Source organism: Anneissia japonica, unplaced genomic scaffold (genome assembly GCF_011630105.1).
Source record: "Anneissia japonica isolate Jap-2015-1 unplaced genomic scaffold, ASM1163010v1 scaffold288114_len53235_cov202, whole genome shotgun sequence".
NCBI lineage: Eukaryota > Metazoa > Echinodermata > Crinoidea > Comatulida > Comatulidae > Anneissia > Anneissia japonica.
In genome coordinates, this window is record NW_022737371.1 from 1 (window position 1) to 16,595 (window position 16,595).

The 16,595-nt window shown below is 32.6% G+C and overlaps 1 protein-coding gene across 1 annotated transcript in view; it reads left to right on the forward strand.

Moving 5' to 3' along the window:
• Positions 1-841: 841 nt before the first annotated feature.
• Positions 842-16,595, forward strand: part of LOC117117331 (A disintegrin and metalloproteinase with thrombospondin motifs 20-like) — a gene marked incomplete in the record, with an annotated part of 36,228 nt that continues 20,474 nt past the window's right edge. The window contains 14 exon segments of the mRNA XM_033261599.1: positions 842-897; positions 3,296-3,454; positions 9,575-9,676; positions 9,788-9,791; positions 9,794-9,997; positions 10,262-10,376; positions 10,670-10,806; positions 11,020-11,137; positions 11,330-11,434; positions 11,566-11,732; positions 11,960-12,083; positions 13,567-13,690; positions 14,069-14,282; positions 16,527-16,595. Coding sequence (XP_033117490.1) covers positions 857-897; positions 3,296-3,454; positions 9,575-9,676; positions 9,788-9,791; positions 9,794-9,997; positions 10,262-10,376; positions 10,670-10,806; positions 11,020-11,137; positions 11,330-11,434; positions 11,566-11,732; positions 11,960-12,083; positions 13,567-13,690; positions 14,069-14,282; positions 16,527-16,595 — 1,683 coding nt within the window.

A 16,595-nucleotide genomic window follows, 5' to 3' on the forward strand; every position in this document is an offset into this window, starting at 1 on the left:
TTTTTTTTTTTTTGGTTACTTCATGGTGGTAAAGCCCAATGTATATTGATATTACCCTATGTGTGTACAATATGCCAATGAAAACAAACAATTTACATTGCCTATTAACCCCTGTAGCTTCACCTAAAATGGGTACCAATTGAGTTCCTTAAAAATCATAGTTCATTTGTTTATTATTCTTTTTATTTTATCATTATCATCATCATCATCTTCATCATAACTTCATCATCATTATCATTGTCCTTATCATTCTCATACATCATCATTGACATCATCATCATTATTCTGTTGTTACCATCATCATTGTTAATCTTTATCATAAAAACACAAAAAATTATTAATTCCTACCATTTAAATTATTTTAGGGGCACGTCCTGTTGCTTCACTATATTGTCTCTGTAACAACTCATAGTAGATTAAGTGAGGGAAAGGCATTACCCTGCAGTGAAATGGCTTTGGCTAATTATGATGATAGGGATGTTGAATAAATACATTATATCTAACATAGTGAACTACCGGTAATGACCTGAGTATCGGTGTGTGTCTTTTTTTTTTTGGTTTGGTTAAAAGTTTTATTGTTGGAGACTAATTAAAGTCGTGGGCTTTTCATTGAAATGTAGTTTTTCTTATCCTCCAAGAAAGTAACATGCAGGGACTAACCATGAACTTTGTATTGCTTCATATAGACATCCTGTTTGTTTCAAACCTTTTTTACAAATTTGTTGCCAAACATTTTCTTTTTTGAATTTGTTGGTGAGAATCCAACAGATTTGAATTTAATTGTTCTGTGAAATTTTCTGTTTTGGCAGAGTACTAGACATGGTGGCTCAGATGAAGATGAAATTACCTGTGAACTATGAGAAGCACAAAAACAAATTGTCATGTTACTTTCAAATTGTAACCGTAATTTAATGTATCACTTTTTCTATCAGACAGTTCTTTTTTTTTTTTTTATAAATTGAGTGTTGAAAAATATAGAAGTGTTTTGACTATCACATTCCCACTGAAACTTCTTAAATATCTTCTGTTATATGTAGATTCTTAATGTGTCATAATTAAATTTGGCACATGTAACAGGTAATCATTTCTTTAGGGCAAGTTGATGTCCTCTAGTGTTGTGATCATCTTGTTGCTCCTGTGATGAAGGTTTACTTTATCTAGTTATTGACCATCTTTTGATGTTTTTGAGCATCAAGGGATGTCTTTTAAAAAAAAACAGATTATGAAGGACACAACAATATTTTGTGTTCTTTCTTACTTATTCATGGTCAGTCCTACGATATAATTGAGTGTGTTTGTCTTTAACATAAGGATTATTAGTTTAGGTTGACGTTAGAGCAAGTAAAACTCCTAGGAGGGACAGACCAAGGGTACATTAGGATATCTTCCCCGCAGCTTGCAACTAATATAAATTTATCAAAACAATTACCCAGTTTACAATTAGTTGAATGATAAATATTTGTAATTTGGTTGTTCTTTTACCTAGGAGCAATGCTTTAATTAACCCCTTACTGCTGAGATTATAAAAATAGTATATCTACCAATGTGTGCTTGTGTGTGGGTGGGAGGGGGCTGTGACTAGTCACCTGGAATGTTAGGTTTAGTACTCTAGTGAGTTTAGGAAGGAGTAATGGCACATTGTCTTTGTGGGTGATCTTATGTTTTATTGTTCAATATATTCCACCATAAACTTTGAAAGTTTGCTTTTGAAATGGCTAAAATAAATAATTCCATTTCATCAAACATTTAATTACAATGTCCTAATGTAAATAAATCTAAGGTACAGAAAAATGTTCCAAGGGGAGAGTCATACATAATACATGGCTATCATAATTATAGTGTCAATAATAATGATAATATTTATAATAGAATATTTACAGAGCACTGGTGTTGACAATTATTATACAATGCTCACACTCTCTCAAACTATGCATTGGCCATACTTAGCATTGGAATTAACAAACCTATCCTATTAAAGATACAGTATACGTCTATATAAACTGATTTGGGCCCATTAATATAGATCAAGAGAATACATGAAAGGTCAATTATATGCCCACTAGGTGGTCAGCTGAACTGGTCAGTTAGACATTAAATTGAGGGCAAATTAATTGACACGAATAATGGTCTCAGCCTGCAGTTGTTCTGACCACATTAGTGCTCCAATTAACAATTGATAAGTGACTTTTGAAATAATAATTGAATTAAAAGTAATGAGTAAAGAAAAGGACAAATAAAGGTGATAATTATTTTCCTTTCAGTATAAATGTTTTCATACAGTTGATTATTTATTTTCATATTCAGCCTCTGTAAATATATCAGTAGACTACTATAAAACTAATAGGATTATTTAAAAAAAATGATTCAACAAAAATACTATAGGAGAGGATCACAGTATTGCAAGAATTTACTTGATAAATGGTTATTCCTAATAAATTTTGAGGAAGGCCAACCATAATCTTGGTTGGCCTCCCTCTGACCGATACTATATCTTATGCCTGGCTAACAGGTTTTGCTTGCATTGATTGACCTAACTGCTTGATCTCCAGAGGGAGGCATGAAAGTGACCACTTTTTGATCAGGTGTGTTTCATTGTTCTCACCCTGCAACAGCTGAAAAACTTGTAGGGTAGTTTCTACATATTTAAAGTACATGCTGGTCAGTAGTGGTCACTTCTGAACTTGTGCAGCTGCCAATTACTAAGTCCAGTGGTCTTAATATAACCAGCTGTCTGTAGCCAACAGATGTGCTAATTTTTACATGTTGTTTTTAGTCAGTTGTGCTTCACAAAATTGTATTTTCAAGTTTGAACTATAGAGAATGGTAGTTCTCTCTTATAATATAAGAGATATATCATATATTTTGACATATATTATGTCTAGGTGCATAAGCCTTAGCATGTTGATTTTTTGCTGTCCTGGTATATTTTTGTCTGTAATTTGTATCATAATCGTGTAGGCCTAATTGCCCACCATCTTGTTTCTATTCCTAATTTTTTGTGGTACTTTCAATATACAAGGATATTGCATTTCTATGTTTCTTTTTAATTTAATTTATTAACAATATTACAATCAATAAAATTAATAACATCATAGCTTTTAATTGTAATATTGACAATATTACAATCAAAAGCTATGTTATTATTAATTTTATTGTTGTTGTTATATTAACATTTTTTTAAGTAATCTACTACAGTAATTTACTACTCTTCAAACATAACACTTATCATTTTTTATTCTTTTTTTGTTAAAATGAAAAAAATTTATAAAAAATGGTTTTTAAAAAATCTTTTCAGATTTAATCTACCTCACGACGATAGTTACAAATGTAAAAAAGAATTCCATGAGAGTCTAGCTGGGAAGTACAACATGATGGCACCAACACTCAACTCAGACGACAATAGCCCGTGGACATGGTCAAGATGCAGTCGAAAGTTAATCACAGATTTTCTTGAGTAAGTTACTCAATGCAAGCGAAAATAGGATGTCCCATTAAACGTTTGACCTTTTGTGTCTCTTAACTGGTAGATTTACAATGTTGTTCCTTCAACCTTATCCTATAAAACATTCTTATAAAAATCAGTAGCCTGAAGATAGGGGCTGTAGCATGATTATGAATCAAATTCTGAAAAATTAAATATTGTTATCAAGTATTTAAAGGAAAAAGTGTAGGTCTGTTTCATGTATCAAGTGACAAATAACTCTAGTTTTTACATATACGGGTGTAATATATGACATCATCATCATTAAATCTACATATTGGCAAATCAATCAAATTTGAAAGTATGGACAGAGCTTTTCAAGTTTTATATTTGTCTTGTTGACTGAAACCGTTTAATTAGACTAATAACTGCAATGCACTCAATGTTCCAAAAACTTATGCCTGGTTCCGGATCGGGAGCTAACCGTTAGTGCTAACCGTTAGCCCCTGTGTGAGAACGCCCGATCGGTTAGTGCTAACCGTTAGCGGTATCAGGATACCGCTAATGGTTAGCAAGCGCTATCGGCTAGCAAGCTGAGCACGTTTCTATCATCAACCAATCACACGTATGCGTTTACAATTTCCAGTTTCTTATTGGCCAGTTATTCGATCATCATATTCTTGGTATCGGGATCGGGATCTTCTCGTATGGACGCACGGCAGCTAACGGTTAGCAGGATCCAGATCCTGCTAAACGTTAGCTGCCGTGTGAGAACATAGCCATAGAGTAGAACCAGCCAATCATTTTAAATTGTGCCCTCAATCTGATACAAAGTTTTCAATAGCTACTGTAGAGTATGCTTAAGAACTATGCCCATATATTTCATTGCTTATGGAGACCCAGTGGTAGATTTGAATGATTTCGCCATTTTCAGATTGTTTAGTCTACAAAATCATTGATATATCTCAAATTTAGCCTAAGAACTTGCTCAAGTGGGAGGATGTTTTAGAAATAATAAATATTGTAATTTTGAATGTCAGTTAACAGAATAAGTTAAATTAAATCAGTCAGCGTCTGCATACTGTTGATTGATAGTATGTTAGGAGTAGAGAGATAAGATAAAGATTGTATAAAGTATGTTAGGCATAAAATCAGGTGGTTGAATGCCTCTCTGTTTTCTAATATGTACCCCAATGTAAGAGTACGATAACTCAAATGATGCTAGAAACATAAATTACAATTAACATAAATGGGCTTATAAACACATAAACTGCTTTTTGTATGTACAGTAATATCCCAATGGGCCAATGTGGAAAGAGGCTGAGAAGAATGCACCATATTATAGGATGTCACCCTTACTCTAATTGATGATGACAAAGATCATGCTTAAGATGCTTTAAACACACTCCAACAGGTGCAACAGACAAGCCAAGTATTTTTTCCTCTTGCTTGCTGACAAGAGTCCACCAGATGCCCCAGTTCTAATAGTCTACATTTTGTTACAGTTTCATGTAACTTGATTTTTTCTAGATCTTAAAGTCATATTGTTATACATTAAAGAACATGGCCTTTTCATGTCATTATTGACATTGTCATGTTACTCCAATTTCCTTGCTGTAACAATCAATCATTCTTTTATTCTAATACATATTTCATATTTTCTCAGGATCTAACATAAATTACTGCAGTATACCAAAGTACGTTTTATTTGGAGGGTGTACAGAACTCTTTGGCTATTGCCATAGGTATAGATTAGTGAATATAGAAACTATCTGCTGTTGGATGTACAGTAGTTGAAATTAAAAAAAAATAAATAGAAAAATAAAACAAATTATAAATATTAATCTTATTTGAATTTAGGCTATGAAGACAAAAATGTTAAAGTGAATTGACTATTGTTGTGTTTAAACATTTGATATAATCAATTTCATTTCACTCATTTTTTCTTAATTAAAATGGAATAAAACAATACTAACAGATGGGTAGGGACCAGAAAGTTAGGTAAAATATAATATAACATTTAGAGTTGGGTAGGGGCTTTCTAAAAAGATAAGTACATGCAATTAAAAACATGTAATATAAAAAGTGTTTTTAGCTGTTTATAAATTGCTAACTTCAGAGAATCAAAAAAGTGGTGTAGCCATATTAGTCAGTTTATACTAATGAAACAAATGAGTAGGTACTGTAGCACTTTTTTGACTAACGATGAATTTTATTTCACAAGTTTCGCCCCAGTCATGGGGCGAAAGAAGAAGCCCCATTGACTGGGGTGAAAGAAGAAGCCCCATTGACTGGGGCAAAAGAAGAAGCCCCATTGACTGGGGCGAAAGCTTGTAAAATAAAATTCATTGTTAGTCAAAAAAGTTCTACAGTACCTACTCATTTGTTTCATTAACTTCAGAGTAGTATCTGAATTTCAGAAAAGTTGATAAAAGTACATTTTTTTGTAATTAAGTCTGGCCCTAAATCATTATGGGTTTGTAACATTTATGTTTTAAGTTTCAAATGTAGATATAAACAAAACATTGAAGGAGGTACTGTAATAGACTAAATAAACTCCTTTACCCATCCTACTAAAAACCATTTTGGGATTAATAGGTCATGTGGAGAGTACAACTGGGTCTCAGCACATTATCTGCCCATGTCTTCACCTTAGGTAAATGATCCCAGTTCAGGTATATTTTCATTTTATCAAGTACATGGTGTGTGCCATTTGCTGCATTCTATATATTTTTCTTGCGGCATTCAGGAGAATCACTCCCATCATAAAACTAGGTTACCCTTAGTTGAGGTTGCCACAGACATATCTGTCCACACTTTTCCAGACTGACTGTATAAGTTTACATGGTCTTGATTCCTGATGATGACGACATAATTAATGTCCAAATATTGAATCCCGACACGATTTTCTAGATTTTTCTGTCAGCAAGGGCCCCCTTCCCCATTTCTTCTCCAATCTTTCTCCTTTGTTTAGGTTGGTATAATTTCTTTCTCAATCTGTGTAGCATAATAATATTAATAACATTAACTCTTGACACCCTGTCTCTTATACACATCTAGATGTGTATAAGAGACAGGCAAAAGAAGAAGCCCCATTGACTGGGGCGAAAGCTTGTAAAATAAAATTCATTGTTAGTCAAAAAAGTTCTACAGTACCTACTCATTTGCTGTCTCTTATACACATCTAGATGTGTATAAGAGACAGGAACTATGCCCATATATTTCATTGCTTATGGAGACCCAGTGGTAGATTTGAATGATTTCGCCATTTTCAGATTGTTTAGTCTACAAAATCATTGATATATCTCAAATTTAGCCTAAGAACTTGCTCAAGTGGGAGGATGTTTTAGAAATAATAAATATTGTAATTTTGAATGTCAGTTACTGTTTTAACGGAATAAGTTAAATTAAATCAGTCAGCGTCTGCATACTGTTGATTGATAGTATGTTAGGAGTAGAGAGATAAGATAAGGATTGTATAAAGTATGTTAGGCATAAAATCAGGTGGTTGAATGCCTCTCTGTTTTCTAATATGTACCCCAATGTAAGAGTACGATAACTCAAATGATGCTAGAAACATAAATTACAATTAACATAAATAGGCTTATAAACACATAAACTGCTTTTTGTATGTACAGTAATATCCCAATGGGCCAATGTGGAAAGAGGCTGAGAAGAATGCACCATATTATAGGATGTCACCCTTACTCTAATTGATGATGACAAAGATCATGCTTAAGATCCTTTAAACACACTCCAACAGGTGCAACAGACAAGCCAAGTATTTTTTCCTCTTGCTTGCTGACAAGAGTCCACCAGATGCCCCAGTTCTAATAGTCTACATTTTGTTACAGTTTCATGTAACTTGATGTTTTCTAGATCTTAAAGTCATATTGTTATACATTAAAGAACATGGCCTTTTCATGTCATTATTGACATTGTCATGTTACTCCAATTTCTTTGCTGTAACAATCAATCATTCTTTTATTCCAATACATATTTCATATTTTCTCAGGATCTAACATAAATTACTGCAGTATACCAAAGTACATTTTATTTGGAGGTTGTACAGAACTCTTTGGCTATTGCCATAGGTATAGATTAGTGAATATAGAAACTATCTGCTGTTGGATGTACAGTAGTTGAAATTTAAAAAAAAAATAAATAGAAAAATAAAATAAATTATAAATATTAATCTTATTTGAATTTAGGCTATGAAGACAAAAATGTTAAAGTGAATTGACTATTGTTGTGTTTAAACATTTGATATAATCAATTTCATTTCACTCATTTTTTTCATAATTAAAATGGAATGAAACAATTCATGTACATGCAATTAAAAACATATAATATAAAAAGTGTTTTTCAGCTGTTTATAAATTGCTAACTTCAGAAAATCAAAAAAGTGGTGTAGCCATATTAGTCAGTTTATACTAATGAAACAAATGAGTAAGTACTGTAGCACTTTTTTGACTAACAATGAATTTTATTTCACAAGTTTCGCCCCAGTCAATGGGGCAAAAGAAGAAGCCCCATTGTCTGGGGTGAAAGAGGAAGCCCCATTGACTGGGGCAAAAGAAGAAGCCCCATTGACTGGGGCGAAAGCTTGTAAAATAAAATTCATTGTTAGTCAAAAAAGTTCTACAGTACCTACTCATTTGTTTCATTAACTTCAGAGTAGTATCTGAATTTCAGAAAAGTTGATAAAAGTACATTTTTTTGTAATTAAGTCTGGCCCTAAATCATTATGGGTTTGTAACATTTATGTTTTAAGTTTCAAATGTAGATATAAACAAAACATTGAAGGAGGTACTGTAATAGACTAAATAAACTCCTTTACCCATCCTACTAAAAACCATTTTGGGATTAATAGGTCATGTGGAGAGTACAACTGGGTCTCAGCACATTATCTGCCCATGTCTTCACCTTAGGTAAATGATCCCAGTTCAGGTATATTTTCATTTTATCAAGTACATGGTGTGTGCCATTTGCTGCATTCTATATATTTTTCTTGCGGCATTCAGGAGAATCACTCCCATCATAAAACTAGGTTACCCTTAGTTGAGGTTGCCACAGACATATCTGTCCACACTTTTCCAGACTGACTGTATAAGTTTACATGGTCTTGATTCCTGATGATGACGACATAATTAATGTCCAAATATTGAATCCCGACACGATTTTCTAGATTTTTCTGTCAGCAAGGGCCCCCTTCCCCATTTCTTCTCCAATCTTTCTCCTTTGTTTAGGTTGGTATAATTTCTTTCTCAATCTGTGTAGCATAATAATATTAATAACATTAACTCTTGACACCTACTCTATATCAATGTAATCTCTGTCTCTCTTGTCTAGTAGATCTTCCCATCCCCATCCATCAGCTAGCTCCTTTAACCTAGGTAGTAACCCTTGATATTTACTTATTTGATACTCATCCCTATAAAATATTAATACTTTTTAATACTTTTTTTAAAATCAAAAATAGAATCAATATTTCAACAATACAAATAAATACTACTGAAAAAAATATTGTATCATGGTTATTATATTCATCATTTCAGTACAAACATAATCTGATAAATAGGACTACTCCTGCTGATATTTTACTGCAGATTTCTCCCTTTTGAAATTTATGACCTCATTTTGGTGTAACATGTTTTATCAGTGGTCCTATCAGCCCTCTTCCCTATGCCTACAGCTATATCATCCTGGACACTACACACCTGTGAATAGAAATTTAAAATCTTAGGCCTGAAAGGTATCACATATTTTTCCCAAGGTTTTGTAAGTTTGAGGTGGTCTTTAGAACTAGTGGTTAGACCTTGCATAGCCTTGCTCTTAACATGCCCAGATGCAAATCACCTTGGGCTAGCCAACCAGAGCTTCATGACAGACAAGTAGTTTCTTGGAAGTCATAGTAGTTGGTTATGATAATATGCCTTAATTTTAAGAGAAACATCTTCAAAACATTTCTGAGCAAATTATAATGCGGAAGAAGACAATTACCAATGTTATATTGTTAATTTTGTGAAGATTAAATCAATAATTTTATATCAGACATATGTATATTTAACATAGCCATTTTATACCATAACTTCTGTCTCTTATACACATCTAGATGTGTATAAGAGACAGCTTTTATTCCAATATCTGTAGAAATATTGTGATAAGCTATGGTGTACTGTTGGAAGAAGCACTGATCATTGTCGAACTCAACATATGGCCTGGGCTGATGGTTCACCTTGCAACCCCAACTCTGTAAGAATTTAAAGAAACTATTTGCAGTGTTACGTATGTATACTTTAGTGTCCATGACAAACTATCTAATCCTTTAAAAATATTATAAGTTTTTTAATTATCTTTTTTCAGTGGTGTGATAAGGGACGGTGTGTTCGAAAAAACTCTGAGCCAAATCCAGTTGATGGAGGTTGGGGTAAATGGGAGCCTTATGGCAACTGTTCTAGAACTTGTGGTGGAGGTGTGAAAAAAGCAACTCGTTTGTGCAATAATCCATCACCACAGTATGCTGGGAAATACTGTATTGGACGTAGGACACGTTATCGTTCATGTAACACAAAGGTTTGTATTTGAAACTAATTTATTGCACACTTCCTGTGTTTATTTTTTTACAATGTTTATATTACCTGAATATAAATGCAGGTCATATCTCAATTAGTCCAACATTTTTTACGCCATGGTATTATTGAGCCCTCATTAATATAAGTCAAATGAGGAAACATCATGTTCTACATTCTCTAACTGGCAGTGATGAAGCATAAAGCTTGTTTAGAGCTAATGGAGATTGGCACTTTTTTTTACTCTTTCAAGTTTTTTTGTTCCCAGCCTTGTGAAGACGGTCAAGATTTCAGGGCATTGCAATGTGCTGCTTATAATGGCCGACATCTGAATGTCAATGGTTTGAATAGTGCTGTCAGATGGGTGCCTATGTATCATGGTAGTAAGTAGGGTATTCTCAATTAAGCAATAAATATAGAGAGTTTCTATGCACCAAAGTGTTGCATTATTACATAAAAAAAAGTCCCAACTGTTATAGTTTAAAGAAAATAAAGTCAAAACCAAATAAAGCTTAGTTATGTCAACATTATTTGGATTTAGCATTCATTAAATTTCCAGAAAAAGATTGTTTAAGAAAATACTGTTAGAGGTAAAACAATGACATCAATGACTTATACTATTTACTGTTAGTGTTGTAAACAAATTTATAAAATATTATGGTGTTTTTTTTTTCAGTTCATGCTAAGGATCAGTGTCGTCTCCACTGCCGTGTAGCAGGTCGAAGTCACTACTACCAACTTGCTCGGAAGGTTATCGACGGTACCTCGTGTGGACCAGATACGGATGATATTTGCGTGGAGGGGATGTGTTGGGTACGCAATTTTATCTGTATCTGTAATTGCAGGATACCTTATAATTCAACTACAATCAACAACAGTCATAATTCATATAATATAGTTTTTAAAAATGGTTGTTATTATTATTTTATTAATTAATAAATACCTGGAAGTCTGATGTTACATTTGTCTTGAACTAATTTAGACATTATTTACTATCTTTTGTATCTTTATACGTTAATAATATAGAGGGCGGGCTGTGATCATATCTTGGGTTCAAAAACCAAACGAGATGATTGCGGTGTATGTGGAGGAGACAACACATCCTGTAGGACTGTTACTGGCCAGTATAATGTCAATATTTATGGTATGAAAATCTATATATTATGTGTCTTTATAAATCAAGTCAAATTATTGATGGTCATGTTGTTCAAAAATTAATCTGATCTTATGCTGTCAGTTATAGTGTTGATGAAGTGAGATGAAACTTATTGGTTGTAGTGTATATTTTATATTATTAAATTATTACTTTTTATTTAACATAATTCACTTTTCACAGGTTATAACTTTGTGAATCAGTTCCCTGCTGGAGCTATGAAGCTGGAAATTACACAGTCTGCTGCCTCTAGGTATAGTTCAAGAATGGATGATGAAATTTATTTAGGTAAATATCTTTAGTTAGTTTTTTGTTAAATTTTTTTATATTTCTATTTTATGAAGAAAATCTGTTCACAAAAAAATTGTATAATGTACTATACTTCTGATTCTGATGTGACATGCGATTTTTTTTCAAAGCTCTAAAGAACAGTAGTGGACATTGGATATTGAATGGTAACTCAATCATCAGTACTGCCAGGAGGACTATTCCTTTAGGAGATATATTTATAACATACAGTGGAGCAGGAATGGCTGTGGAAAACATAACATGCAATAAACCACTTCCTCAGGACCTTAACCTTTACGTACGTAATATTTCTGTGATTTTCCTTTGTCGAAATAATTCTTTGAATAAATTAAAATTTGATATTATAAGTTTGCTTAAGGAAACATTGCAAATATTACTTAACAAGAAAAGTGTTTAAGTGTCTGATGTTTCAGAGCGAGTTTTTTGCTGATGTACAAACTTAACTAATGCTCATTATTTGAAATTCAATCCAACCCAATTAAAACCTTCATATTTTTCACTCAGCTTTTGACAATTAGCAATGAACAACCAAACATTCGTTATGAATACAAAGTGCCTGTAGAAGGTAGATCTGTTTACGTATGGGATGCCTATGGTCCTTGGGAACCATGTACAAGTATATGTAAAGGTAAGTGTGCTTCATACTCAACTTTTATTTAATTGTTATTTTTACAATAATTATCATAAAAGCAGAACTAGATCTTTATAGTAAAAAATACTTTCTATAAAAGACCCAACTTTTATCAGTGAAACTGTTGTAGTGGTGTTACATATCCTGATAGTTTTTGGTTAAGTTCCAGGAGACAAAAACAGGAAGAGATTGTCAGCTCAAGTTTTGGCAATGTTGCTGACACAGCAGCTATGTCTTATTTCTAGTTGACTTATGAATATTTTAGTCTGTACTATGTATGATTTATATAGATAATTTTATTTGGATTTACAGCTGTCTCATTTCAAATTGTTTATGTTTTGGTTAATATTTCAGTCTGTATATTAAAAAAGTTTGTATGATTATATAGATACTTTTACTTTCCAGAATTTGATTTAACTCAAAATTGGTTGAGTAATCAACTATTATGTTTCAAGATGAATAAAATCTACACTATAATTCCAATTAACACTAGTTTCTCAAGTACAGTATTTGGAATGCTCCCACAAGTATCAATTGGCCTGTAGATTACCCATGATGCCCTTTAGGGAAATGACACATATAGGGAAATATATGTTGTGAATCTTTAACATGATCCTAGAACTCATCCAAGCCTTCCCTCAGGTCTACAAATGCAGTGATATCAGTTTCTACTTATAAAAAAAAATGTAACAATATTTTGATGTCTGGATTTAAAATTTGAAATAAATTATAATATAAAGAGTTTATAAATCAGCATATACAATGTTTTTGATTCATTTAAATTGAAGGTTATATATTTGATTTAGATTTATCTTCAGATGCAATTCCAAGAGTTACTCTTGCTTGTTAGCAAAATCTAGTTCAGTTTGTTGCCCCCTTGGGACAGAGTGTCTCAACTTATTTCATCTCACTTTAGCTTTAGGTTATGGATCTGTATTATATTTTTTCTTAGTACAGTATTTTGTATTTTGTACTACTGGTGAGCTATCCAAGCCAGCTCCTTACCATTAGGGTGGCATTTAGTGTGTCTCAATTTCTATTATGTTTTTTAAATAACAATTTTTGTTTGGTGTGTTTGAGAGGTATTTTTTTAGTTGCGTTTGGTTTACCAGATTTATTTAACCATAATGTAATTGATCTAATGCTTTTTCTCTAAAAGAACATTCATGACAAAGACATGAGACATCAACAAAATCATTCTATCATGCAGTACAATCCATTTAAAGACAACATTTTTGTTTTTGTTCTGCTGTCTGCATGTTCATCAAAAGATGAGCAGAGTCAGTTATTGGTCATAATTTTTTCTACTGCCTTTTTAGAAATTATAAAGTGATTATATAACAATCTACACTTTGCATTGTATTGCATATTGGACCACCATAAAATATAAAATATGCTGTCACATGCCACTGTCACCCTCTGATTTGAAGTTGAATAGATTGAAAATTAAATGTCAATGGTATCTTATTTCAAAATTCAGGAAGGAAAAGTAGGAGAATTCGATGTTTAAAACAAGTTGATAGAAGACAAGTAGATGTATCATTTTGCCTTGGTAACAAACCTGCGCCTATTACAGCTAACTGCAATTCAAAATGCAAATTAAGGTACGCTTGATCCACTTTAAGGTATGTTCAATACATATTAATATATTAATATGTTTCACACCAAGTCTTACTTATAATGTCTCCACCACAAATTTTGTCACAGTGTATTGATGGTGGGCATCATACAATTTTTAATATTAATTTTAATATTGTATTTCACTATATTTTTTCTTTTAATTTTTGGACAGACAGAACTGATTTGGTTATAAAAAGTAGGTCCTTTTTTGTCAACCCCTCCATTTGCTGTGTATGAAAGTGTATGTTAATATTTTTGGAAGAATTAAGTTATGATGAACTTGTGTGTATGCAGTTGCTTTGCAAGTTCCTGGTCGCGGAATCAGAATGAAGTCTTACAGATATCTAACTATTGTTTTCCAGCTGGGAAAAGACATGGGAAAGTGAATGCTCATCATCCTGTGGCCTTGGAGAAAAGACACGAACAATCAAATGTATTAAGATGCCAAAGGGCCGAACCTCTGGAATTATTGTTGGCAATGGTAACTGCTCACATCTACAAAAACCACCACAAAGAGTTGTTTGTAATGGACAATGTCGCCAGAGAGCTAAATGGATTTACTCTCGTTGGTCTGAGGTAATTATTAATATTATGAATTGGATATATACTGTAAATGCGGCTTTAGATTTTTTAACTGTTCCTGTTAAAAATATTTTGGTTGGTGTGAATTCAAATGTAGAATTAAATTCTTTACAAAGAAAAGACCCCCTTACAGACTAACAAGTCACAACAGAAGATCTTTGTTTTATAACATATCATGTTTTCTTTTCAACAATGCTGCTTCAATGCTTGCTTTATATATTTATAAGACTACATATAAGTGTAAGTAATGCTTATGTTAATTGATTTGCCAAGTAATCATTTTTACATACATAGTACAAATTATTGATGTGTTTTGGTTGACGTAATGGTTTGATCAGGAAAATGTATGTGCTGGGGAGACATGTATTTAAGTAGCATAGTAGCTTTGTGCATATTGTTTATACTCTTGTTTGCTGAGGCTATGTTCACAGAGCATGGTGGGAAAGCTATACATGACCCACAACAGGAAAGTATATTGATAATACTAAGGAAACTTAAGTTGACATTTTGGGAATTGTGATCATGTTCAGTAGTTTGTTGCATAGTGCATGGTACCATAGTTATCCATTCATCTGGTTATCCTTACATTAGTTACAAAATAGTTTTCTTGGTCCTTATATAGTCTTTCCATTCTTTTGTAATGTGTAATGTTTTCTTTTCACTCTTCATTCTCTTAGTACAGTTTTTGTAGTTTGCAGATCCATCTAGTTATCCTTATATCAACTTTCCATCTATTTTTGTTTTCCTATCTTTCATTTTAGATAAAAAATATCTGATGAAAATTAATAAATTGGTAATTTAATTAAAAATGATATGTTAACAGCAAGTACATCTTAAAGTGAATGCAAGCTATGACTCACTGGCTTTCTCTGTTGCTGTTCCTCTGCTTTGGAATGGTTAACAGTATCATCGAGTACACTGCATCTAGTTTGCTGAAAAAACATTAGCTATAACCGCTTTCCATTTGCTGAAAAACATCACCTATAACCGCTTTCCATTAGCTGAAAAACATCAGCTATAACCGCTTTCCATTTGCTGAAAAACATCAGCTATAACCGCTTTCCATTTGCTGAAAAACACCAGCTATAACCGCTTTCCATTTGCTGAAAAACATCAGCTAAACCCGCTTTCCATTTGTTGAAAAACATCAGCTATAACCGCTTTCCATTTGCTGAAAAACATCGGCTATAATCGCTTTCTATTTGCTGAAAAACATCGGCTATAATCGCTTTCTATTTGCTGAAAAACATCAGCTATAACCGCTTTCCATTAATAAGAGGTCACTAACAACAGTGTTTAGCAGCACCCTGAGTCATAAGTATAAGGCACTATATAAAAACCAAGAAAAGTCATTATATCGTTGCTCACATCACGAACTAACACAATCAAAGTAGATTGTGTTAGTTCGTGAAATCACAGTAGCGCGTCAAAACGAGCGCGTATTGGTTGTCAAGCAATTTTGTATTCTTTACCTCACAAAAAGTCCTCAACAACAACAGCACGTATTTTGACGTGCTTTTTTGATTTCATGAACTAACACAATTGAATTTAATTGTGTTAGTTCGTGATGTGAGCGATGATATGATCGTTTAATGATCTCACTTTAATTTAAATATAAATCTGAAGGCTCGTGGTAATGGTTGTGGCAATGGTAGTGGCTTATGTAGTACTTTACACATTTAAAAATGAACACAAAGCTCTTAAACAAAATCTGAAATTAAAAACAACTACAGTAACGCTTAACCAACAATAATCAATTAGGTAAGAACCAGGCATCACTGCACCATTCTCAGCAACTTAAAACACTTGGCCAGTTGGAGCAGTATCTTGGTGACTAATTTGTGCTCTTTTGCCTATTTTAACTTATTAATCTGTACAATATCAGTTGTGCACAAATGTTGAGGTAATAGGTGGCATACATGCATTTCTTTTCAATTTTTCATATGAAAAAAAAATTATTTTAAAAATTTTATTTAAAAAAATTATTTTATGTATTATGTAGTATATACCAAAATGTCTACACAATCTCAGATGAGATAAATCAAACAAAATCTAGAATTAGTGGTCCATACTTAACAGAAAATCCAGTTTGCAGTCTGAAGACTAGAGGAAACAAATTCAAGTCCTGTTTTTTTCATTTTAAGTATCTTGTATATTTATTTCAATTGATTGCTTATTAACATAATATAATACATAATTATCATTGTCTTAATCCAAATGGTTCTGTTTCCTTTTTAGTGTTCACGATCTTGTGGACAAGGTACACAGAGACGAAGTGCTTATTGTAGTGATGGCAACAGATGCGAT